Source organism: Haliaeetus leucocephalus, unplaced genomic scaffold, assembly GCF_000737465.1.
Source record: "Haliaeetus leucocephalus isolate CR32 unplaced genomic scaffold, Haliaeetus_leucocephalus-4.0 Scaffold526, whole genome shotgun sequence".
Classification (NCBI taxonomy): Eukaryota; Metazoa; Chordata; class Aves; order Accipitriformes; family Accipitridae; genus Haliaeetus; species Haliaeetus leucocephalus.
This window is the reverse complement of record NW_010972962.1, coordinates 5135520-5160330: the sequence shown is the minus strand read 5'-3', so window position 1 is coordinate 5160330 and position 24811 is coordinate 5135520. Positions and strand designations below refer to the sequence as shown.

Sequence of the window (24811 nt, the reverse complement as noted above, 5' to 3'; positions counted from 1 at the left end):
GATGAAGTTCTTACTGTCCCACAAATGAAGCAGTCCTTAAGGGCGGGGGGGAAATTAATCCACTTAATTCCTGGGGGCTCTTTTGCATCTGTCAGCATCCTGGACAAGACCGCTGTTTGCCAGGATCCTGGTTTGGTCAGCCAAAATTTGTTCTTCCTTCTCACAGCAGCTGGTCGTTCAAACTGTACAGTGATTTTTTTGTTTGTAAATAGAAGTATGTCTTTACTGTATCTTAACAACAGAGACAGACATTTACTTTGGGAACCAGTGTGTTTTTTTGGTTTAGTTGGATATTTTGATGTAAGCCAAAGAAAAAGAGTTTACTTAAAGTTAAGCAGAAGAGAAAACATTTACATGAAAGCCAGGAAAGATTTCTTAGTGATGACGTTGAAAGAAGGAATATTTCCACTGCATTGTAATGAGACAAGGGCTTTCTTTCCTTCTGTACATATTTGTGTGAAAAAAAGAGTGCTGGAGAGCATGTGGAGCACGAGATGAATACAGAAAGATTTGCTCTATGGCGTGCTGAGGCTAAGCAAATATGCAGACAGTCTTATTTTGCTGACAGCCTTGCTGTTGAGACATCCAGTTTTAAAGAGACTTTCTGTAAAATAGATGAGCCACAGTGCCCAGTCTTTCACAGTTACATGGGGAAACCAGAAATCATCCATAAGGCTTCCAAACCAGAAGTGTCTGATATGTACAGAAAAAGAGGATCTGTGGCAGAAGATTCTTGTATCACAGTCTCTGCAAACTAGTACTTCTAGGAGTGAGTAGCTCCATTATGTTTTTCATATAAAAATAATTTTCCCCTTCAAAGATGAAGACACCGAGTGAAGTTGTGCTGGCCTTGGAAAATTCAAATGAAAGTTTATTGAACTGGATCTGAAGCTCAGTGCATGGCCAGCTCCTGGAGTTGACAAAAGGGTCACCACTCCTTCTGATATTAGGTTGCAGGCTCTAGCAAAGTTAGCAGTGTTGACACCAACAAAATGAAAGACACCCTCCCCCTCTTACCCTAACATTTGTCTCTATCTCTTTTTGTCTGCTTAATACTGTTGTCCCTTGCCTTGCCCTAGAGCTTTGACCCTTCCATCCTGTTGGTTTTTGTGTTACTGCTTGCATGTATGATAGCTATACCTCAATGTAAAGCAACGTTGATAAGAAATACAAGCAATTCTCTTGCAACATACTTAGAAATACATACTTGGTTCAGACAACTGAGCTAGCAGGCTCGTGTATTGCTGAAATGCAGCTGAGGAGGGAAGCACATAGGAAGCTGAGAGGGTGCAGGGCTTCAAAACTGAAGCTGTTTCTCTTCTCAAACCAAGGTGCTTGAACTTGAACCTTTTTCTTTCAACTGCCTGGGATTATTTCTGTTGTTTAACTGGTGTCTGTGGAGTCAGGCTGTGTAATAACTGGGACGAAGGCCTAATCCATCTCCAAGGCAACCAGACAGTTCGGAAATTAAGGAATTCTGGCAGTTGGATACTTGTCGTGTGACATAGGCATTAATGCTAGTTCATGCTGCGATGCCAGTATGTAATGCCATTCTATTTGGAGGGGTTTTAGAAAATGTAGCAAATAAAATATACAAGTTTGCATGTTATGAGATGGAAGCCATCTGCGTCATCTAGAGGATTATGCTGTGACATAGGTTTGCAGTGATATTGCAGTTTTTTTGACTACATCAAGCCCATTCAGAAAAGAAACTGTAGTGAAAACATGAATGACAGAACTAATGGTTAGGTAATATGTCTGCAAATCTTTTTCAAATACCAAATTTCTTTGAAGCTTGTCCAGAATTACTCAGAAAATGCTTCTGCCTTACATGCTAGACAGTGTACAACCATGTCAAGTTTCTATGTAAATGTCAAAAAAATTAAGATGGCTTTGGAAGAATTTGAATATGAAAGGGAAGGGTATTTAATTTTAAATAGAAGGCTTAGGGAAATGTCTTCAAGGGCAACAAAATGAATCCACATTTGTGTTGCAGCTTCATGTCAAATTCAGCAATTTAATAGTAATATTTGGACAGGCTTTTAGTAGTACATGGTGCTTACTTAATTATAAATAGCAAAGTTACATGGCAATGAATTTTCTTCTTGCAGATACTGAAGAAATCTAAGTAAGTTTGCTTTAATCTTTGTATTTACCTTTAATGCATTTCGACATTTTAAAAACCCTAAACTTCTAATATCCCTTAACACCAGTGGCAGTATTGTTCTCTTCTGTGCTTCATGATGTTCTCTTACTTGTATTTGAATTTGGTGGGATATAACATATTAATTTCCTCACAGTACAAGCTATACAAACATCTGAACGGGGCAAAAATCTTGGTTTCAGTATTATAAAATGATTCATTCCTGCTGGTGATGGAGAAGAAGGTTGAACTCAAGGCACGTGAGGATTTCAGTCTGTGTGTGTGTGAGGACTATTGATTAATTTTTTTCTTTCATTTTGTGTCAACATTGCCAACTTTGCTGAAGGCTGAAACCCTCTGGCATCACAGATAGCAGTGACCTTTTTGTTCACTCCAGGAGGTGGCCAAGCACTAAAGAAGGTTCTTGGGCTGTGCTGTGCCATGTGAGCAGGTTGAACCAGTGTAAATGGCTGAAATGTCACAGTTCCTGTGCTGGTACATAAGAGGGATTACAGTGCAGCTCCTTTTTTCTTACCTGTCTTACCTGTTTGAAGTTGATAAGCATAGGAAAAGCACACTGGATCTTTTTAATCAGTAAATTCTTTAGATTGATAGACACAGGACAGATGTATTTATGTAGAAGTATCATCTTCTTAATAGTAACCTTTTCTGACTAAAGCTATGCAAAGCATGAGATTTTCAGTATTATCAGAATGGCCCTGTCATTGTTTCTCCTGGTTTCAGTTGCAGCTGGGTAAGCTGACAGACAGCACTTTCTCCAGTCTAACCTCTGATTTTAGAGCTATTCTACCTAGTATAATATGATTGCATATTTGTATTTGGTGCTTTTTGATGTTTCCAAACTACCTACATTTTTTTTCCAAATGTATTTAATACAGTTTGTGTTAATCACTTTCTACAATGGTAGTGCAAAGCATGTACAATTTGCAAGACTGTATTAGTAGCTTGATTTAAGGAAATACTTATCAAAGAGCTGTAATTGGTGAAGATGACAGGCAATCTGCAAAGTATTGTAGGATTTTTTAAGTTGGTTGAAGCTTTCATCCCATGTGTTGAACAATTTACAGTTTTCAAAAAAGTTTGTGTCCTTATTTCTTTCTATTTAAATATGAATACACCTGATATCTAGGAAAGCTGGTTTATAATTCAGAATCAGTTTAAAATGAAGGAGAACTATGTTTTCATTTCATGCCTGAAATTACCTTGTGATACCTTTTGCATACCTGATGTTTTTCAACTTCAGAATCGCTTCATGATCTGGAGAAGATGGTAACATTATCTATTTGTCACTTTACTTAGTTTTATTCTCATTTCAGGAATGCCATTGTTTGGATTTTGGGAAGAGATGAACAGAGTCATTTCAGATTCTGAATTGATGTCTGGTATTCCCTACTCATCTGCAGTACCAGGACTGATACAGTATCTTCAGAGCATCACCAAACTTGTGATAGAAGTGCTGTTGGTGACTGCAGGTCCTGACATCCAGAGCAGCAGTTCACCTGTTGCGAAGAAAATAGCCAAGCCACCATTGTCAATAGTTCATCTCCTTCACTGTGAGTTTCATGAAGTACGTCTGCTTGCATTGGAAGCAATACTGCTCTGGCTGAAGCAAATAAATTCCAAGCAGATTGCAGAAGAAGGAGGAGGTGTATTGTGTTTACTCATTGATTTGGAAGGCGCTCTTCTCACAATGGCTCTGAAGGAAAAGAACCTCCCGTGTTTTTGCAAGGTAGGAGGGTGCTATTTTATTGACATTTGATATGTTTTCAGTAAATGATACTCTTCATTTTTAAAAATATGTTTCAAACGTGCGTGATGTTTTTTAAATAGTACATGAGTGGGTTTTGGTGGTGGTTTTTTTTACATTGAATAGGAGCTGTGCTATAATTCTGTAACAGATGTTCTTGCATAAAAGCAAGAACTTCCTCTTTCCTATCTTAGCACTGTCAGAAGAGGACCTTTGTGTTCTTGGAGTGGGGTTTCAGTCAGTGTTTTACTGATCTCAAATGTACACATTCATATTGAGATTGTTTGCAACTTCATTGTTTGTGAATTGTGTGTGCAGGTGCTGGAAATTCTTTATACTATGGATCTCAGAAATGTGCTTCCAAAGACTGAATGCTCTATAAAAATGAATCCAAATGAGCTCTTAACCTGGAGTTTAAACATTGTAGATATCGCCAACAGGTATGGTCTGTTATGCTTGTTAAAATACTTATATTTTAAAAACTTTAAATGTTGAAGCATTAATTTATTGGTTTTGGACTGTTGATTTAAAAATCCATGTTTCAGAAAGGTGAGTGTGGCTCATTTGAATAAAGAGAGTTTTTGATGAGAATTTTTCAGAGAAGTTAGACACAGATCTGAATTATTAAAAAGGCCCAGAAGTCATACTGGCAAGCATCTTGTAAATGTCCAGTAATACAGTTCCTGAAATAAGAATTTACTCTGGCTGTTAGATGATAGCCAGTGAGCATAGCTCTTCCTGAATGGTAATTGGGAAACACCTTAACACATAGAATAGATGATCCAAACATACACTCATCCGTGAATCTGCCATCCATGCTATCCTGATTTATCTGCAGACGGTCTGCAGGGAGAGTGACAGATCTGATTTCACTTGTTGGATTGGCAGAAATGGTTAACCCTAATCCTTAGGGTTCGCACTCCTTAATCAGACTATAAAGTCACCAGAAAGCACTGAAAATTTGGAGCCAGTTTGTACTGAATTAGAAGCTGTGTCCATCTATTCATAATGGAATGGACAGACAGGGTTAAAGTGTCCAGGCTCTAGGGGCAAGACCATCCTGTTTCTAATAGTCTCTTTTTTTCAGCCATATAAACATTGCACCCCAGTGTTGCCAATGTAGAATATTTACAGTATACAGTGTAGAACAGCATTTTATAGCTGTGCACATTTGCTGCTTATTTGCACTAAATTTTTCAAGTTTAAATGATGATGTGGAGTGTTTATTTCGGGAATGAAGTAAGGTACTTATGGTAAAGTAACACTGACTGGTGCTGTTAGAGGGAAATAGCTGAAATAGCAAACCTTACTGCTCAGGTGTTGCCTTTCCTTGTGGTGAGACCAGCCCTTCAGGAGCCATGGTGCCAAGTGCCAAGTCCTTAGACCCTGCTGGGCAGCATGGAGGCTCGGCAGACGACAGTTCTCGTATTCTGCACTAGTAACGTTTTTAGCAGCTCTAGAAGAGGTACTTCTGGAGCTTAACACCAGCTTGAAGAAATGCTTTTGTTTATCATTTAAAATAATGTCTGGTTTGTTTGACTTGGCTTCCATTTTCAAATGTGTTTTTCTATGGCAAGTATGCAGGTAGAAAATAAACACAAGAGAGCTGAAAGTAAGAGCATATTTCATTTGCATCTCAACTAAAAACTTAACTAACATCAAGATCTGTAAAGTAAAAATGCCAAGTGCTCAGCTTGCAAAATACCCATTGGTGATAATCAAGAATGATTAAGAACTGGCTGGTTGTTTTTTTTCTAGAGATGAAATGATGGCAGAAATAGCTGCTTTTTTTTTTTTTTTTTTGATACTTTCTTTACCTTGTTTTCTCAGCACTGAAGTACAAAGCATAGCTCTCAAATTTGCCTCCAAGCTGGTTATCCATCTTTTGCAGAACCATCAGCAGGTAAGAGAAATGGAGCTGCTTAACAGTTTTGTAATTCTGGAGTTTTTGGTGATAGAAGTCATGTGGCTTCTTTTAGATAGAAGCCCCAAGTTTGTGTTTTCTTGTGTCATTGCACCTTTTCTGGCATTATGTCTTCCTCTCTAAATACCCTGCCACATTCTGAAATGAAACAGCCATGAATATCATCTCAGTATATCCCTCTCAAAGTTACTTCAAGTTAAATACGTAAGTGAATTTTTCTGATGGATTAATTTCAGCTTCTGAGAGCATCCAAAATAGTTGCTATAATGTGGAAAGAAAAATGCCTACAGTGATTAACACATGTACTGAATCCAGTCCATTTACTAAAGTGCAACTTTGTTGTGGTTTCTGATTGCTGGGGAGCAGGTCAGAAGGGAAGGCAAGAAGCTTGAAGCAGTGGTTGGGTGCAGTTCATTCTTTGCTGTGGGCAGTGTGACCTTGCCAAGTCTCAGGCCTGAAATCACTGTCTAAGCACACCAGCCTGTTGTCTGCGTGGAGTTTCTCATTGAATTTCCTCTTAAAATTTGCTTTTAAAACCTAGAGTAAATATAATAACCTTTGCAAAGTTCAAGGCTCTGTGTTCTCCATTCCTGTTTATGGGCTATTTAATTTAGATTTATACCAGCACAAATTACTGCCTCAGATTTCTTTTGATTTTAAATTATCAGTCTGTGATGTTACATTTGTATGCATAGAGCACTGCTAAGGCAGCTTTTAGTGCTAGACAATTTTAGGGGGTTTTTTATGTTGTCAAAGACACAAAGAACACTTAATGGATATTTTAAAATAGACAAAATTGTCGTGATCTGTTTTAAAATGAAGATTATTTTTTTTCCTTATGTAGCTGTTATTTTTTATAGAATGTGCAGCAGAATTGATTCATATTGTATGCTAATAATCTTGCCTCATAAAAAAAAGGAAGCCACAGATTTGGACCCAAGAATTTGGAACATGAATTGTGATGTTAAATCTTTTTGTTTAAGAAAGGCAAAATGCAAGGACTTCAAGTTATAAACATTAAAATAACCATGTAAACCTGGTTTCACAAATAGACATGGAACAGGTTATTGCTCTGAAGTTTTGTATTAATTTACAAAGAGGAATTAATGAAAAATGTTGTAACAATCTTAACTGTAGTAATGCTAAAACAACATTATCTAATAATCATGTAAATCATGTGAGATGTAAGATATATGTACAGAGGGTGTCTTCTGCTTTGTAAAAGACCAAGTACATCAGTTTTCCATCTAAATTCTTTTTTTGGGCTTGCATTCAGTATTTGCATCTGTAGAAGGGATTGTTTCTCTTCCATAAGGTAAAAGTCAAGTTCTATCTTTCTAGATAGTCCATGTGTCTGTTCAGAATTTGAGTAATTGTAACATCTTTGGATATTTTTTTTTTTTAACCTGTTACAGAACTGTAGGACATGCTCTGGCTCTGTCCCTTTGTGTAGTGCAGGTGCATGGCCATGTACCATGCGGAATGAGGCAGAGTACTACTGGGGTTTCATTTATCCCTCTATGAGTCCTCCCACGCCTCTCTGCCCTTTAACTCAAGGCACCTTTTCATTGGTTCTTTTCTTTGCCTTATTTGGTTGTTCTGTTTTTCACTTCCTTTAATTTAAGTAAGAAAAAATAAAGAAAGGAGGAAAAAAAAAAATTAACTGTGCATACCTCAAGTGTGTCTCCAGGTCGAGCTGGTGCTGCTTTTCCTCTTCTCCTGTGCATGAGGTCCAAATCTGTTTGAGGGTTTTTTTTCCCTCTGGAGCTTCCTCTGATAGCTGTAGCACAGGCTTGTTTGTGGCTGTGCGTGGGTGCCACCCCCTGCAGTTGGCATGTTCTATTATCTAACCTGCACTTGAGATTGCTGTGCCTTGACTGACCTGCCACTCTCCTGAGGGTGGCACTTGCAGGGGATCGCAGCTCCTTCTTGGTCACTTATGGAAGTTGGGACTTTCTCTTCCCAATTATGGCCCAGCTGTCCCAACGGGGGTCAGAGTTTACAAGTCTTGGAAGCGCTATTTGAGTTATGGGTAAAATGCACGTTATTTCTTTCCACAAAAAATCTAGTAGGTATCACCACACATTGGAAAGCTTTGTCCCATTATAACTAAGTAGTAGTTTTCCTAGCGTATGTCTGAGGACTAAGTATTTTCCAGAAGATGGCAACTGGATTTTATTTGAACCAGGAAATTTCTTTCCTGTTCTTTTTTTTGTAATTCTTCATGTTCCAGGACAGCAAGCTTTGCTGTGTATAGGTCAACATGGAGATTCCTTCAGTGTTGTGAATGCACACGTGTCGTGGTTTAACCCCAGCCGGCAGCTAAGCACCCGGCAGCTGCTCCCTCACCTCCCTCACAGTGGGATGGGGGAGAGAATTGGAAGAGTAAAAGTGAGAAAACTCTTGGGCTGAGATAAAGACAGTTTAATAGGTAAAGCAAAAGCCATGCGTGCAAGCAAAGCAAAACAAGGAATCCATTCACCACTTCCCATGGGCTGGCAGGTGTTCAGCCATCTCCAGGAAAGCACAGCTCCATCATGTGTAGTGGTTACTTGGGAAGACAAACACCATCACTCCAAACACCCCCCCGCTTTTCCTTCTTCCCCCCAGCTTTATATACTGATCATGACATCATATGGTATGGAATATCCCTTGGGTCAGTTGGGGTCAGCTGTCCCAGCTGTGTCCCCTCCCAACTCCTTGTGCCCCCCGCCCCCAGCCTCCTCACTGGTGGGGTGAGAAGCAGAAAAGGCCTTGACTCTGTGTAAGCATTGCTCAGCAGGAATAAAAACATCCCTGTGGATTTATCAACACTGTTTCCAGCACAGATCCAAAACATAGCCCCATACTAGCTACTATGAAGAAAATTAATTCTATCCCAGCCAAAACCAGCACAACATGCTATCAGAACCCAAGATATCTTAGCAGTCTTGTTAAAAAAAATTTCCATCCTCAGTATCTGCAGAAGAGACAGATGGAGCCGCATTCACCCCTTTACGAAGCATTTTATCATTACCAAAGCCTAAGATTCATTCTACAGTTCACATGCTCTTAATTGTTTCTCCAGATATGTGTATGTGTCTACATGTAGGACACTTCTGAGAATTGCTTCTCTTCATTATAGTCTGGTATATTTGGCTTGCATGTTTAGAACTGAGGACACAAAGATAGGCTTTGACTTGTGTGGTCATTGGTGAGTCTGGTGTGAAGGGACAGGGTGAGAGAATTGCCTATGAATACTGCTCTGACTAGAAGAAAATCTCCCATCTTGACTATCTGTGACATATTAAGCCAACTTTTGAATGGACTTGTGGGGTTCACCACCTCAAAAAAACCCCAGCATTTAATGATGAGTGGTATCCCTTTGGTGGTCCATAGTTTAATGTGATGGTAAGTGGTAACACTGGATTGTACAGCATATTTCTCACATGTTCTGTGCCTTCAGATTTCAAAAGAAGTCCTGAAAACATGGGTTCAGCTGTTAGTTTATTTTTGTGGAGATGAGCAACAGACAGAGATGCTGTTAGCAGCTGCTGAAGTTCTTAAAAGTATAACATCGTTCCTTCTGATCAATGAGAAGCTCATTCTTGGTGAGTAGTTTGAACATTAATTTTCTGGATCTTTTTAGATGAAACCCATTAATACATGAGTTAAGATGTATTGTGTACATATATATGGTCCCAGAGGACTGGAGGCTTGCCAGTGTGACTCCCATTTATAAGAAGGGTCGGAGGGAGGATCCGGGGAACTACAGGCCTGTCAGCCTGACCTTGGTATTGGGAAAGATTATGGAACGGTTTGTCTTGAGAGCACTCACATGGCAAGTCCAGGATAAGAAGGGGATCAGGCCCAGTCAGCACGGGTTTACGAAAGGCAGGTCCTGCTTGACCAACCTGATCTCCTTCTATGACCAGGTGACCCACCTAGTGGATGAGGGAAAGGCTGTGGATGTTGTCTACCTGGACTTCAGCAAGGCCTTTGACGCTGTCTCTCATCATGGCATACTCCTTGAGAAGCTGGTGTCTCATGGCTTGAACAAGTGTACTCTTTGCTGGGTAAAAAACTGGCTGGATGGACGAGCCCAGAGGGTTTCACCCCAATGGGGTGAAATCCAGTTGGCGGCAGGTCACAAGTGGTGTTCCCCAGGGCTCGGTGTTGGGCCCCTTTCTGTTTAATATCTTTATCGATGATCTGGATGAGGGGATCGAGTGCACCCTCAGCAAGTTTGCAGATGACACCAAGTTGGGAGGCAGGGTCGATCTGCTCGAGGGTAGGAAGGCTCTCCAGAGGGATCTGGACAGGCTGGTTCGATGGGCTGAGGCCAATTGTATGAGGTTCAACGAGGCCAAGTGCCGGGTCCTGCACTTGGGTCACAGCAACCCCATGCAGCGCTACAGGTTTGAGGAAGAGTGGCTGGAAAGCTGCCAAGCAGAGAAAGACCTGGGGTGCTGGTTGACAGCCGGCTGAATATGAGCCAGCAGTGTGCCCAAGTGTGGCCACGAAGGCCAACGGCATCCTGGCCTGTATCAGAAATAGTGTGGCCAGGAGGAGCAGGGAGGTGATTGTTCCCCTGTACTTGGCCCTGGTGAGGCCGCACCTCGAGTGCTGTGTTCAGTTTTGGGCCCCTCACTACAGGAAGGACATGGAGGTGCTGGAGCGTGTCCAGAGAAGGGCAACCAAGTTGGTGAGGGGCCTGGAGCACAAGTCTTCTGAGGAGTGGCTGAGGGAGCTGGGGCTGTTTAGTCTGGAGAAGAGGAGGCTGAGGGGAGACCTTATCGCTCTCTACAACTACCTGAAGGGGGGTTGTAGTGAGGTGGGTGCTGGTCTCTTCTGTCAGGTGGCTGGAGATAGGATGAGAGGAAATGGCCTCAAGTTGAGGCAAAGGCGATTTAGGTTAGATACTAAGAAAGATTTCTTTACTGAAGGGGTTGTCAAACATTGGAACAGGCTGCCCAGGGAAGTGGTTGAGTCACCATCCCTGGAGGTATTAAAAAAGCGAGGGGACGGGGTACTTCAGGACAGGTTTAGTGGGCATGGTTGATGGTTGGACTCGATGATCTTGGAGGTCTTTTCCAACCTAAATGGTTCTATGATTCTATGATATTTTATTCCAATGTAGTTATTTAAATGTTTTTAGTTTGAGTAGCTTAAGTCCATGTATATGGACTAGATCCAAATTTTTGTTAGATGAGAAGAATGGTGTATTTCTTAGACTGTAGATAGTGGTGTTTTTTAAAAAGTCAGCTATTTATTTTGAGGTGTGTCTTTTAAGAGGTATTGATACCGTTTAACAGAGCTACATCTGTTATATGAGGTAGGCAGTGTACTATTAAGTGTTCATAGTATCAACTCTGGAAATCTTGACCTCTACCATCTAGTTAAAGCTCTGAGTAGGACAGACATTACCATTTTATATCAAATGAAGACAGTGGAGGTATTGGAGTGAAAAACTCCCAAATGCTGTGCTTCTCATCTTTTGCCATTTTGATCTGGTCCATAGCTGATGGAGAACAGTTTCCTCTTTGATCTTGTCAGAACAGTTTCTGGTTTCCATGCTTTCCAATCAGGCAGATGTGAAGGTCTGAAATAAAAAATAGCAGCAGTTTGTATCCTGCATAAAATCTTACCAGAACAAAGAAAAACAAACAAAAAAACCAAATCCCCCAAAAAACATCCCACAAAAGCAAGCCCCAAGGCCTCAGTGGGCAAGCCATCTGAACTAGCTCTTTGCTCTGAAAATTGGGCCAGGGGGAGGAAAGATGCAGAGCCAACCCTTTATACTACCTAGAATTGTCAATCTAGGGTTCTTCACAACTGTGAAACTGTCAGTACTGCAGTGAGAAGTTTAGCAAATCAGGAGCATGATCTGGTGTTTAGTTGTAGTGATACAAACCCAGAATCATTCCCTTAAAGTTAAAGAGGTTATGCACATACAAACAGTTTTTACTTTTATGCCTTGTTTTGCATCACTTTGCTTGACCACATATAGTAGAAAGTAGAAGTTAAAGAAAATTGTGGTTGTATGAAATGCAGTTGTAGTTGTTCCCATAAGCTTCCATTAAGTATGTTCATAAGAGGAAGAGGGTGAATGCTGATCACTATTTTCTGGATGACTCCGTCATCTCTTCATCATGTTGCTTGAGGGTTCAGAAAAAGTCTTTCTGGAAGACCCATTTGCAGACTTCCACTTCTCCTGGAGTTACAGTAGAAACTTGTCTAGGTGGGCAAGCTGGCCATTGTGTCTAGAAGGAAATAATTATTCTGCCCTAGCTGTGCCAGTATAACATTATTGGGTGTGTCCTGCCAGAAAAAAGCAACTTCTTTCTGAAATAATTATACTCCATGCTATTCCCACATGGGGAAGTTATATGAAATACAGGAATGCTTCTTCTGCCTGTGTAGTAAAGCCTCAAGCAATTAATTTTGGCCAAGCAGTGAAATACAATTAATTGTCTAGCTAGCCTTGTAATACAAATCTCTGATAGACCTGTTGATAACATGCTTGAAGAAAACCAGCACAGCAATGAGGCACCAACTCTATTGTTCTCTGTGATCACCAGAAAGTAATAACTAACAGCTGGCTGCCTCTAAAAGAGACCTTTCAGTGAATTCCTTTAATGAGGATGTTAAAAGAGAGTGGAAAAGTCAGCTGAAAAGTACCCCAGCAAACCTATGTGTACAGTTCTGTGACTTCAGCTAGTCATCCTTAGTGTGACACCATTAAACGGCACAAGGGTTTGCAAGTGGAATATGGCTTGTGAGATTTGAAGTGCCACGGGGGAGGTATGCAGTGTCTGCCTGTTTGGGGTTTACCAAATGAACACCTCCCTCTTGGCAGTTATCTCTGGTTAGTCTTAACTGTGTGCAGGTAATTACCCCATGGATTAAAGCTGCCTTGCTTCCAACAGGTAGTGAGTACAAGGATGGCAGGGCATGTTGGTGAGTGGTGGGGTGAGGTGGATATAGGAGAAGTAGATGACAGGTAGATCTCTGGGAGGGGGGAGATCATTTCCCTTTCCTGCGGGGAATGGCATTTGTGGCCAGCACTACTGGCAGTGTCTGAACAAAACTTGGTTTGGCAGCCCCTGCTCCAAATCCATGATCACAGTGCGTTGGTCAATCTCCAGTGGCAAAACTTTTGCTGTTGCCAAACAGGAATTGGGCACTCCTAGAAACTGCAGAAAATTCAGAGCACCCACGACTTAAAGTTGAACCCAGATTAAGAGAGGTCCATTCTAGTATCTGTTTCCCACTGTTTAAACCAAGCTGAGTCATCACCTAGATAAAGTTCACACATGCTGAAAACTTTGATCATATTGCCAGTTGTCTTCCCAGTGGTTTGCCAGTGCACTTCGGCCCATGTTTCAGTGTTTCCCTGCATTTGTTGCATTTAGATGTGGAAACAGAGCTCTCTAACTTCTTTGAATGCATGTAAGAAATAGAATTCTAATTTTTCTCCATAAATAAATATAGGACTGTCTGATACCCTTGCTATGTGGAAATGTGTGGTTCTACTGCTGCAGAATGAAGATTTGGTAGTAAGAGATGCTGCTGCTGAGGTTATACAAGTGGCACAGTCTGAAAAAAAGAGCAGTAAAGGAACAGGTATGTCAGCTTTTCTTTACTTTTAAATATTATTGGATACTTGGGAGACAAAAGTATTTCTCATCACAAACTTCTTGCTAACTGTAAAGTGATCCATGCATCTCTTATAAACACATACCATGGAAGAAAACAAGTTATGATGTTTGACACCTACCATGCTTTATTATTTTGCTTTTACTGTTCTTGGTATAATTTGCATATGATTACATGGATATGTAAAAAAGACACAGCAGTATTCAGCTTTATGGTTCTTGCTGTGATGAGTCAACTATCACATAATTTCACATTTTGAAAGTTCTTTAATACCAGCTTTGGTCTAATATAATGCAGTGGAAGACGCTCTTTGAATCCCAGGTCATTATAGTAGCCTGATCACAGAGAAATAGGAATCTGGGAAACTGTATTCAACTCATTGATTCATTATTAGACTTTGAAATCCATTTAGATCCAGATCAACAAAGACAACTCTCAGCATACCCACAATGTGCTTTCGAGGATGTGGGCCTTTTTGTCTGCATGCTCTAGTTTACTCAACCCTATTAATTTTAAAATAGCCACAAAACTTGAGTAGGCTTGACTAACTAATGTGCTTCACTTTGAGAGCCTTTGCTGATGCATTCTTCCATGTGTTGTGAATAAATTAGAATTTGCTACCAAGTTTATCTCTTGCTGGTGGCCCCTACCGGTCTGTGCTACTCAGTAATGCCTGTACCGGCTTGTCTGCAGTCAGTTCAAAGTAGTCAGCCATCTCCATGTGAACTTCTGCTAGACTGGAGATAAAGCAGCTCTGTGGTTTAAAAAAAAAATCAGAAAAGGCAGTAAAAATGTATGTTTGCCACTACTGTAGATAGAAGTAGCCAGGAATATGCTTACATGGCAGATGTGTTTTTGAGCTGGCACTGGTCAGGCACAGTGCTATGGAGTAGGATAAGGTAAAAGGAGGGATGTGTTATGGATGGCTTTCATCTTCCTGTTAAATCCCATGGCTCTCATTCTAGCACTCTCATCACAGCTCTCACAATTTATCTAGTCCCAGCTACAGCTCTCTTGAGTATCAAGAGGCTCTGCGTGTGTGTGCCTCAAGTCCCCGATGCTGGCCTTTGAGGGACATTCTCAAATGTCACAAGATGGTACTTTCTTTGGAGATAATACAATGCTGGATTTTCTCTCTGGCTCCTTGTATCTTCTCCCTTCTTCCTTGTTGTATCCCTGTGCCAAGGAATATTGCCCTGTAACTGGATGAGGGCTCTGTCCTGCTAATTAGTACTAAGGTCACATCAGCACCTGCTTTTATAACTTCTCACTTTGTAAAGCAGAAGTGGCCATAGTCGAGGAAATAACATCATAATTGTTTTTTATTTGCTATGTTCCTAGTTAGGGTAGGGACACCCTCCCCAAACTTATGTTAACCCCTTAGTTATACTTAATTGTGCCTTCCTGTTCTTAAACTGCTTTTAATGAAATAAATGTCTTTCATCTGTTACTAGCAAAGAACGCTGCTTTTGAGAAGATAGAATTCAGTTTCTTTCCACCTCCATTTGACATTATTATTGTTGCTTCCTGTGACCTCTTTTTCCCCACTAAACTCCTTTCACTTTTTGTGCTTTGCTTTCTAGCTTTTGGGGGAGCAGGGCAAGGAATTTTGCCCCTGTGGCTTTTGTTTACAACCAGATTAAAATAAGCTTACCTTTGAATGTTGTTTGTTACTTCCATTTACCCCCTTTCTTTTCGTGTGCACGTGAGAGTAAGCAATATGTTTGGGCCTGGGGTTTAGACAATTCATAGATCACCAGTGCTCTCTGTCTTGGCAATTTTTAAATTGCATTAAAATACCTACTTATTTTTTCTCAGTTTTCATACCATGAAAGTCTGCTGTTTCATCACAGCACTAATTTTAAAATATCTAAGCTGATACACTGAAATCTGTTAGAAACCATAAAAGAGCTCTCTTTAAACCTTTTATTTAATAACAAGTTGCTGGATATCTTATGTTGACTAACTTTTCATTTCCATTATATGATGACAAATAAGTATTGTGGCCCAGCAGTTTTATCAAGAGATCAGAAAGAGGAATGGATGTTGAGAAACCTATTTTCATACTATCTGTAATTGTTTGACTTTTATTTCATTGCCATTACCACTAGCTAATATAAGAGAGCAAAGAGACTATTATAATTTCAGCTTGATCTGTGCATCAAAAATTTTTATATCCTAGTAGCCATTATATCTCCAGAAATACTGCACTGTAGAAATAAGTTACGGTGTGTTTCACCTTTTACTGTTGTTAATTTGCCATACAGAGAGAGGGAATGCTGCTTACAAAAGCCAAGCACTGGACTTGCCAGAAATGTTGGCACTAGCATAATTATATCCACTCTTCACAAAATTCTCTCTCTCGCTGTGTACACAGTGAGTAAGGTAGTAGGCTGTAGCTACCTACAGAAGAACTGTATTGTCGGCTTCAGGAATCAACACCTGAAGTGTTTCATTTACATGTGAGACCCAAAGGAATCCCTGATTATAGCCAGACATCTGCCCCTGCCCTTCATGCATGATACAAGCTGGCATCTGGCTTTCCTGTGAAAGAAAGGAGTATGAAAGGGTGTATACTTGAGTATAACAGCTGGACTGAGACTGAATTTGTACTCTGCTTCAGCAGATGTGTGAAGTTGGACTGTTGTTAATAATAACAAAGTTATTTGCATAGATTGTTCATATAGTTGTTATAGGACACTTTTCCTTTATATACATGTTGCCGAATAACAGTACAGATGTACAGCAGTATGATACTATCAAATAATAGGTATTTTCAGGTCACTTACAGATGGTGAAACTGGAGGCTAATGATCCTGCTAGTGTGGTTTCACTTCCAGTAACACCTCCTATCTTTTGTAATTCTTTGAAATGTTTTGTGAGCTCCTGGAAAAAAATATGAACTTGGTTTCTTATTATTCCCTCATGGCTTTTAGTGAGGAGAAACCCCCCAATTTCCTCAAGTAACTAATCCATGCAGCTTTGGATCACTCAAATTATGAGAACAGTAACCTTGCAGAGTCTGAAATGCAGGGTAACAAACGTGATACAAGAACCCAGTGAAAACTGCAGCCCCCATTTTCGTTTGAAAGGAGAAAAGCTTAGAAGACCAAACACTGACACACAGCAGGGCTCCTGTCCTCATTCTACCCTACCCTTCACCCCCCAAGGAAACCCCTGCAAAACCTACTATTTTTTATAGAAGGCAAGGACTTCCACTGTTACCAGTAAAGTTCATTTTTTAAATTTCTTTTATTCATACAGAGACACTTGATTTAATTTTGTAATATGTGTAAAAGCTCATAATTAGGAGGGGACATTACTGAGGTTGGCTGATGGCAGTCATTTTCTGAGCAGAGCAGGTCAAACAGAATCCTATCTCACTAGAAAGGAGAAACCCTTTGTTTTCCTTGCTAAAAGTACCAACTTAGCAGGTAGTTAAGGTTTTCCTAATAACTTGAACAATATAAACCCCATCTGTAACTCAAGGTATTGTATATACACTTTGTTGTTGTTTCCTCATGCATTGAGGTGTAAACTTCTGGGGGATTGTTTTATTCCTTTTTGTATGAGGGAGGGTACAGGAAGTATTGTATTCAGTGTAAATGTAGAATAGCGGCTTTGAAATCTAATTAAATTAGTGACCCATGGCTGTGTAAAGTCTAGACCTATTCACAGCAGCATTTCTTACCCAAGAGGGTTACTCCTTACAAGAAAGAAGATCATTTAAGTCAGGGAAATAGGAGTTTTATTTCTCTGCTGATGATTGCTTTACTGAATATCCTGAAAAATTCAAGTGACTCACTGCTAGAACAAAAACTGTATTCATTGGTATCATTTTCCTCTATGGATTTTTTTTATCTAGAGAAGCGTTACCTTAAGTAATGTTACGAACTTGTCAGTATTAGAGAAGTTTGAATAAACTATTTTTTACTATTGTAGCTAAGCCAGTGCAATTCTGTAAAATTCTATATAAAAAACTACCTTTAGTCAGCTTAACCTTTATGTTGGTAAATTACCAAATTAACCTTAAATGAGTTTAAGGGCATTTTTAGTGTTGTCAACATTAGCACCTTATTTAGCCGATTTTTAAAACTGAGTTGAAAAAGGCTTAGATGAACAATTAGATTCGCGAACTGGAGTAAATCTTCTGAAAGTGCCTGAATGATTTAGCAGCCTAAGTATTCTTCTCAAATATAATTTAGGCCTTCAGGAGCTTTCTGCTACATTTATTGTGAAATAGCAGTACTGTATAGAGATGAGCAAGTTAGTTCACGGACTGGAAGCTGTGTGACATTGTTCAGCATCAGCTAGCTAAATGGCCCACTCTGAGCACCACCATCACTGGGTGTGTTGTAAGCACCTTTGAAAATCAGTCCAATGTTGTTGTTATTTCCCTTAGTTCTTGAGTAATTCTGAGAATAGGATTGGGGCTACAAATGATGTAGTCAGTTTTGAACATATTGCTGATTTAATCCACTGGCCAAAAATTCAGGTATATTAATACTGTCCCTTCTGTTCCCATTCGACATGCTTAAGAGATAAGCAATAGATGATACTCCTGTGCCGGGAGTTTCTGAACAAAAGGCAATGCAAAGCTCTCTTTTCTTCTCTTGATGGTTGTTCCCTTCCTGATAGATTCTACTTTTCATCTTCAGAAAAAAATAATTAGTGAAAATTACAAATGTCCTGTTTCTTGATTCACCAGCAAAAAAACATGATTAGCTGGCTGGTTTAAAGAAGCTGACTCCCCCTTCTGAAGGGCATCCTCTTGGGAAGGGAGTGGCACTGTTCTACAGAGCAGATTGGGTTGAGATTCTTGTGGAAGTCTTCATTGCTGGGTATTGACCTGTGTTTTAGTGGCCCATAGTATCTCAGCCCTATCTTACTGTGTCAGACTAAATGCATGTAGGAGCCTTTGAGCAACTTTTATTTTGCTTATTGACTACAGAGTACAAATGTGAGTAAAGGGAGAAGTTAAAATGTGCTGCTGGGGGGGGGGGGGAGAAAAAATATCATTTAATTAGATTAAAGAACTAAAACATTTTCAAGGTGACTTTGAATTCTTTTCTAGACTTTAGCATTTGACTGAGTAGAACCTTTCTCTTTGTGAACAATGCTGTCTCCTTGGCATGAAGAAAAGCAAAGCTGCTTGTTTCTTGCACCTCTATTTTCTTCACACATCATGAATATAGAAGGTAAATTCAAAATAAACTTCTTCATGAGTCTAGAGTAGGTGTCTCTATCATGAAGGTGCATGCAAGGCTTATCTGCATGTTGGGGGCGGGGGGCAGCATGGAAGCAGAGGAAGTTAAATGATGAGAGTAACTATATGAACATTTGAAAGAGACAAGGAGAGAAGAAATCCTACTCAGATTTATGTTTCTTGTTCCTATCCTCCAAAAATCTTCCTCAGTGAACCTAAAGCTGTGCAGAAGTTTTCATACATATGTGCCCTAAGAAGATCTACTAAATCACTTGAGCAAGAGATAATGCAGTCTGTGTGATGTTAAGGCAGCACAATGGTCTGGCATTCATCAACACCACAGGTGATACCAGCAAATCATGGGTGACTGGCATGATTCCAAAACTTGGACCCCAAATGTCCTTTACAACTGATCCATGAAGTATTTCAGGACAAGTGACTCAGATTTAATCTGCTCCAGTTGCTAGTGAAAGAGCTAAGAGTAAATGCTGGGCAAACCTAAAATGCTAAAAATAATAGTCATTGGTAGTGTTCAGCTGCATGATAAGAGCATCCCACATATTGCACGGGAAACAGTAAAGAAAGATATTTTACTTTAATTGTTGCGTCAACTACTTGTTGGTATTTGAAACTGTGTTTTCAAACTATTTCTTAAAGTATGTGCAAACTTTGGCCATAGCAAAAGGAGCTTCTCTTCCACATGTTTACCATTGGGTAAATGTGTTAAATAGATTTCTTAAAGCTTTAGTTCATCAGCATGTCGAGTTAACCCTCCTCTCCCAGACCTGTTTACTTACAAAGTGCTAAGTCCATGCTGTGGCTTTGGAGATGGAAAATAACTGGGGGTTAGAACCTGTGCACCATTGCTGTGTGCAATATGCAAGTTTTAAGTCGCTGTCTCTCCTGATGAAGCATGACAATGCTGACTAGCTGTTCAGAACTCTCCTTTTCACATGACTAATGTGTTCATCCTCTTGCCAAACTTCGGGACAGATTCACCACTTCTTGCTCTACTTCTTCTGCACTGGCATAGCATTCCAATGAGGCAAATGAGGACTGTGCTGAATAAAAAAGTGTCAGGTTACTCTGATCCTGGACAAAGATTGATGTGTAGGGTTCAACTTTTCTCATGCACTGGATGATTTGCCCTGATGTTCAGGTTAAGCTAATAAACCTCTGAGGCTCTAGACAGCTCCTTTAGTTGTGGCTCTTAAAACCAGTTCTGGCAGCTGCCTGGCTTTAAGGAATAAGTGGTAATTACCTGAGCATAAACTAGGGAACTGCATGCATGCAAACTGGTTTGAGAATCCATTAACTGGAGTCTGTGGCAGGATTGTAGGTGCTAGATTTCCTTTTCTTGAAGTCAGACTTGCGCATTTTCTTCTCTATTCTGAGATTTGAATTTCTTCTCTATTTAGAGATTTGATGGAGGGGTTGTAAAAAGCAGAGTCAGCACTTATCTGTAGAAAGAGCTGTGCTGAAACTGCTCTCTGGAGCTCTTCCACTAGCCAGCCAGAAAATGGAGGTTGGTTGATAGTGCTGTGGATGGTTACAGCTGCATACAGAAGATTGTACATCTTCATTCTAGATAGGTGACATCAACTGCTGTGGTGCGGAAAGTTAAGAGCTTCCCGCAATTGGATCAATTTCAGGTCCTTCCTACTGCCCTGGGTAGGAAAAAACAGCAAATTGGAAAGAGCATTTAAAAAGTACTTATTGCCATCCATGATTTTGAAGCTAACTGGAGAGTCTCTTATAATTTTGGAATCTGTTGGTCAGAAAAAACTCCCAGTCAGATCTTGTGATATGCCACGGGAGCTTGGGAACAGTCCAGAACTTCTCACAGCATCGTCTGGGTTACTAGTGGAAAACTGCTAATCATGTTAGCCAAAATATGTTTATGTTCCTTGTATTGGGGACAAGTGGAAGGAGGGTTAATGAATTCTTTTTCTGGGCTCAGCTCCAGGATTTCTTTCTTCTGCTTTGACAGTCTTCTTGATAACTGCATTCTGGTAACTAGCTGCAGAGCTCACTAAACAGAACTGGATTTCTAAGCCTGCTATGAGAGAGGAGTCTTTTGAGCTGAATGCTAAATTTAAACGGGTGGTGGCATTTATCCAAATGGCCTTTAAGCAGTGGAAAGCAGAAAAGGCACATAGACAAGTCCCATCCAGGCAGAAGCAGAAGAGAGTATGATAAAGATGTGATACAATCAAAAGCAGAAAAAAATCGCAGCAAAGCAGGGCTGCTCCTGTTGCAGAATGAGATGTTTTTCTACAAATGACGTTTACTTTCAAAAGATTGTGCATGGAGTCTATTTAATAGCCTATGCTAAAAACAATACTTCTTGCAGCCTCAGTGGAGGGGTGTAAAGTAGTGGCAGCAGTTTGCAGTATTATATTCAAACACGGTATAGGAGTTTGTATTCAGAGACACTGTAAGGTGATGACATCTCTGCGGTTATATTAGATAAGGCGTGTTGAGGACAGGAGGAAAGGTCAAACAGCTGCAAGTGTATTCTGGGAATCCTCTGAAGTGGGTCTTAGTAAGGGAGGCAGCGGGTGTGCTGCTGAGAATTGCTAGAACACTCTGCACAGCTAAGTGCACTAGATGTTACTGAAAGTACGGTAAACTGTGGAAGGTAACATCACTGATAATGCACTTACGCTATCTGTAATTATAGGATCATAAGTAGAATAGAGTTCACAGAGAAAAAGGACAACATTCTCCTTAAAACGTTGAATGTTCATCCTTTTGCTTAAGGGACTGTACCTCTGGCTGCATCTTTTTTTCCCTTCCATGCTTTTAATGGCGAATACTTCCTTATGCACATGCACAGAGTAGGATTTATGCAGGGAGACACATGTGCAACAACAACCATTTAAATCCTGGCAAACTAAATAGATGATAAATACCTGTGCTAGTTGGTGACTACCTGATGACTGTGGTGACCTTACATTTAAGAAGTTTGTTCCAGAAAGCCAAATGACACGTGGTTGAGATTATGAAATACTTACTGTGGCTAGAAGCTATAATTTGGGGTTTTTTACATCTGTTGTAATAGTTCCAAGAAGGTAGCAATTACAGGTCAGTTGCAAGGATGAAAGAATTGAGGTCTAGGAGTGTAAATGAATTCATCTGGTCTCTCTGCTAGAATAAATTTAGGGCTGTTACAGGAGCAGATTTGACCTGTAGCCTAGTCATACCATATTTTTATGCTAATAGGTATATTTTGGGTCTTTGTAATAATATTTCTTTTATATTTGACATTCTAGTTTTATACCCTAAAAATATCTCCTATTGTTATGAAAACTTTTGGAAGACCTGATTGGGAAATAATTGAGGTCTTTTAGACTGCATTTGTTGTATGATTGTTTCCTGGTTTAATGATGCCTCTTGAATAATGTTTAGCTGTTGTCTTTAGATACAGAGTAAAAGGTGGCTGAAAAAGAAAATGGGCTCTGGGACCCATCACTGAATATATTGACTGCCTTTTTTTTTTTTTTTTTCTTTCTGATGCTAGTTGTTTTCTCTTTAGTCACAAAGCCAGTGTAGAGGAAGGCTGTTTGCTATCCACAGCTTACCTACTAACTTGGAGTCTTTGTGTCTTGAGTAAAATATTAATGAAGAACCATTTACTTAAAGCCAAAGTGAATTCACAGCCTCCTGCAGTTTTTTATGAAACTTCCTAAGCTTATGAAACAAGGTTTTCTGAGATACACTGTAAAACTGTTGTCCCTCTTAGCTTAACAAGTGTGTGCCCTTTTGATACAAGCAAAATAGCACCACTGTTTATCAACTTCTGCTTTTAAAACACTGCACTTTATTTCTAAGAGATCTGTGGTATTGTAGTGTTAAAAAAAAAAAAACCTGTGTGTTTTTCTTTTATTGGTTTGGTTTTTACTCCTGGATTAATTATAGAAAAAGTAAGTAACACTGTTAATTATCTTAATTTAAAAAATAGTTTTGCAAGCCAGGCCAATAAACTGTGCAAAATCAGCCTCTCTGGGAGTAAACAAAAACTGAAGGGCTGATTGCATTCTTCTGAACAGAGCTATTCCGTGCTTTCTCTGAACGAACTGGAACTGCCGACGAGCTAGTGCTTTGGAACAAAAGCACTCTGTTCACCAGAGTGTGAAAGAATGTCGGGGAATGCCAGGTGAAAATAAATTTTGTTATCCACCCTACAGTGACTGTTTTTTACAGCTAGGTCATGAAGAGTTGTGGATTTTTGTTGTTTTGGTTTCTTGTTTGCTTTTTGCAGCTGGCATTCTGTGTTGCTAATTGTGGGCATACTAATAAACAACAAAAGTGTTCAGCTTTTTAATCATATCTAAAATAGGATTTTAACAGATTTATTTAGAGACATAATAGAGGTTCTATGATATATGAAGATTGCAGGACCTTGCCTACAATCTGTATGACATATTGCTACTGTATTCAGCTCTTGTTATACCAAGGTTCAAATGTATTATTTGAGTAAATGGACTTTGATTTTACTGGTTTGAAAAACTGAACTGAAACTTGCAATAATAATGCTGTAGCTTGTCCTTCATCTGTAAAAATAAAGTCTGGGCACAAATTGCATTGTTTTCCTGACCAGTTGCTGCAGTTTTGTAATTTTATTAATACTGCTCCTTCTGTTTCATTGCTGCTAGGAAAGGGTAAAGCTGTCCCAAGAGATTTCTGTTTGAAAGACCAATGGCTACAGACCTGAGCAATTTGATATAGGGGACAGCTATTTAAAAAAAAAAAAATAAAATTAGGCTAGATTGTGTTGCAAAACAGCCAGCCAAACAACAATTGAAAAGAAATCCTGTTGCTTGAAGAATTGTTTAATGATTAGAAATTGGGAAAAGGAAATAGGGGAAAGAACAACACTGGAGCAATGAGAGGGAGTTGCATACAATTTAAAAGAAAATAATTTTCTCTTATAGGGAGCTCACTTTCTCAGAGCATCCTACCAGGGGTTAGACCCAGTTGAAATCAGGATATGGAAGTTGGTGGTAACTTTTTGATCATTCGTTACCTGGCACAGGTAAAAGCTGGAACAAATGAGGTGCTATTCTAACTGGGACTGTGCGCAAAAAGGCTTTAGTTACCCTGAATATCAACTTAACGTACAGTGCAGCTGAGAACCGTATTCTAGAAGTTCTAATCTGAAAGATTTGGGAGAGCCCTGGGTAGGCACATGCATACAAACATGGCATTTTTTATAAAGGCTGAGATGGGATACCTGCTGAAATCATGTGATGGGCTGGAGGGCTTGCTAAATTGTACAATTTTTAGATTAACTATTTCCATACCCTTGTTACCTCATAGCCCTAAATGCGCAAAACTTTAAAAGTCTGTCTCAGTACTGTAGACATCTAGTTTGTAAACTTCATATTTAAGCTAAATATATGAAATGTTATTTAAATATCTATATAAAATATATTAAAATGTATGCCAGGAAGTGCATGCATAATGCTATGGGAAATAATTTTTTTTTTTGTTCATGTTTTGCTTATGGAAAACTCTTATCAACAGCTGTGGAGAATGAAGGTCTCTATCTTTCAGCAGCAAAGATTGAACAGATACCAATGGTGCAAATTTCCTTTTGCTCTGCCCTTTGCATGATAAGATATCACCACTGCAAGAATAGAGCCCTATGCAAAATATTTGTCCCCGGCAAGGCCTATGCCACATTTCAAGGCATGCATGTAGGATACTGATACTTATTTGCAACATAATTTTGCACTGAGAGGTATTTCACCAACAATGAGGAGATGGTACATTCCTTCAAGCAGATTTTTGCACACAGAATTTCATTTGTGTATGTGTGGGTGGGAGTGAGGTAGAGAATATAAATACCTTTGCAAACTAACCTAAACCACCAGCTTGTTTTCACGTAAGTCACCACTCAGCATTTTTAATGACCAAGATAGTACCTATCTGTGCTAGAGTCAAAGCAGCACCCTAGAATGAAAGGTGTTTTTATTGTATTACCAATTCCCTGAGCCATAGCCTTCCCACTGATTTGGTTGCTTTAATTCCTGGTGTGTTGATGGGGGGGTGGGAAGCAGTTGTGGGACACAATAGGCTCTTACTTCAAAACCTAAGATGTGTAAAACTCAACGTCTTGCCCCCCCC

The 24811-nt window shown here is 39.7% G+C and overlaps 1 protein-coding gene across 1 annotated transcript in view; it reads left to right on the top strand.

The window, feature by feature from the left end:
* THADA (thyroid adenoma associated) overlaps nt 1-24811 on the top strand; it is a 168985-nt gene that overhangs the window by 127536 nt on the left and 16638 nt on the right. The window contains 5 exon segments of the mRNA XM_010576464.1: nt 3481-3893; nt 4230-4351; nt 5742-5814; nt 9281-9425; nt 13309-13440. Of these exon segments, the coding sequence (XP_010574766.1) occupies nt 3481-3893; nt 4230-4351; nt 5742-5814; nt 9281-9425; nt 13309-13440 (885 nt within the window).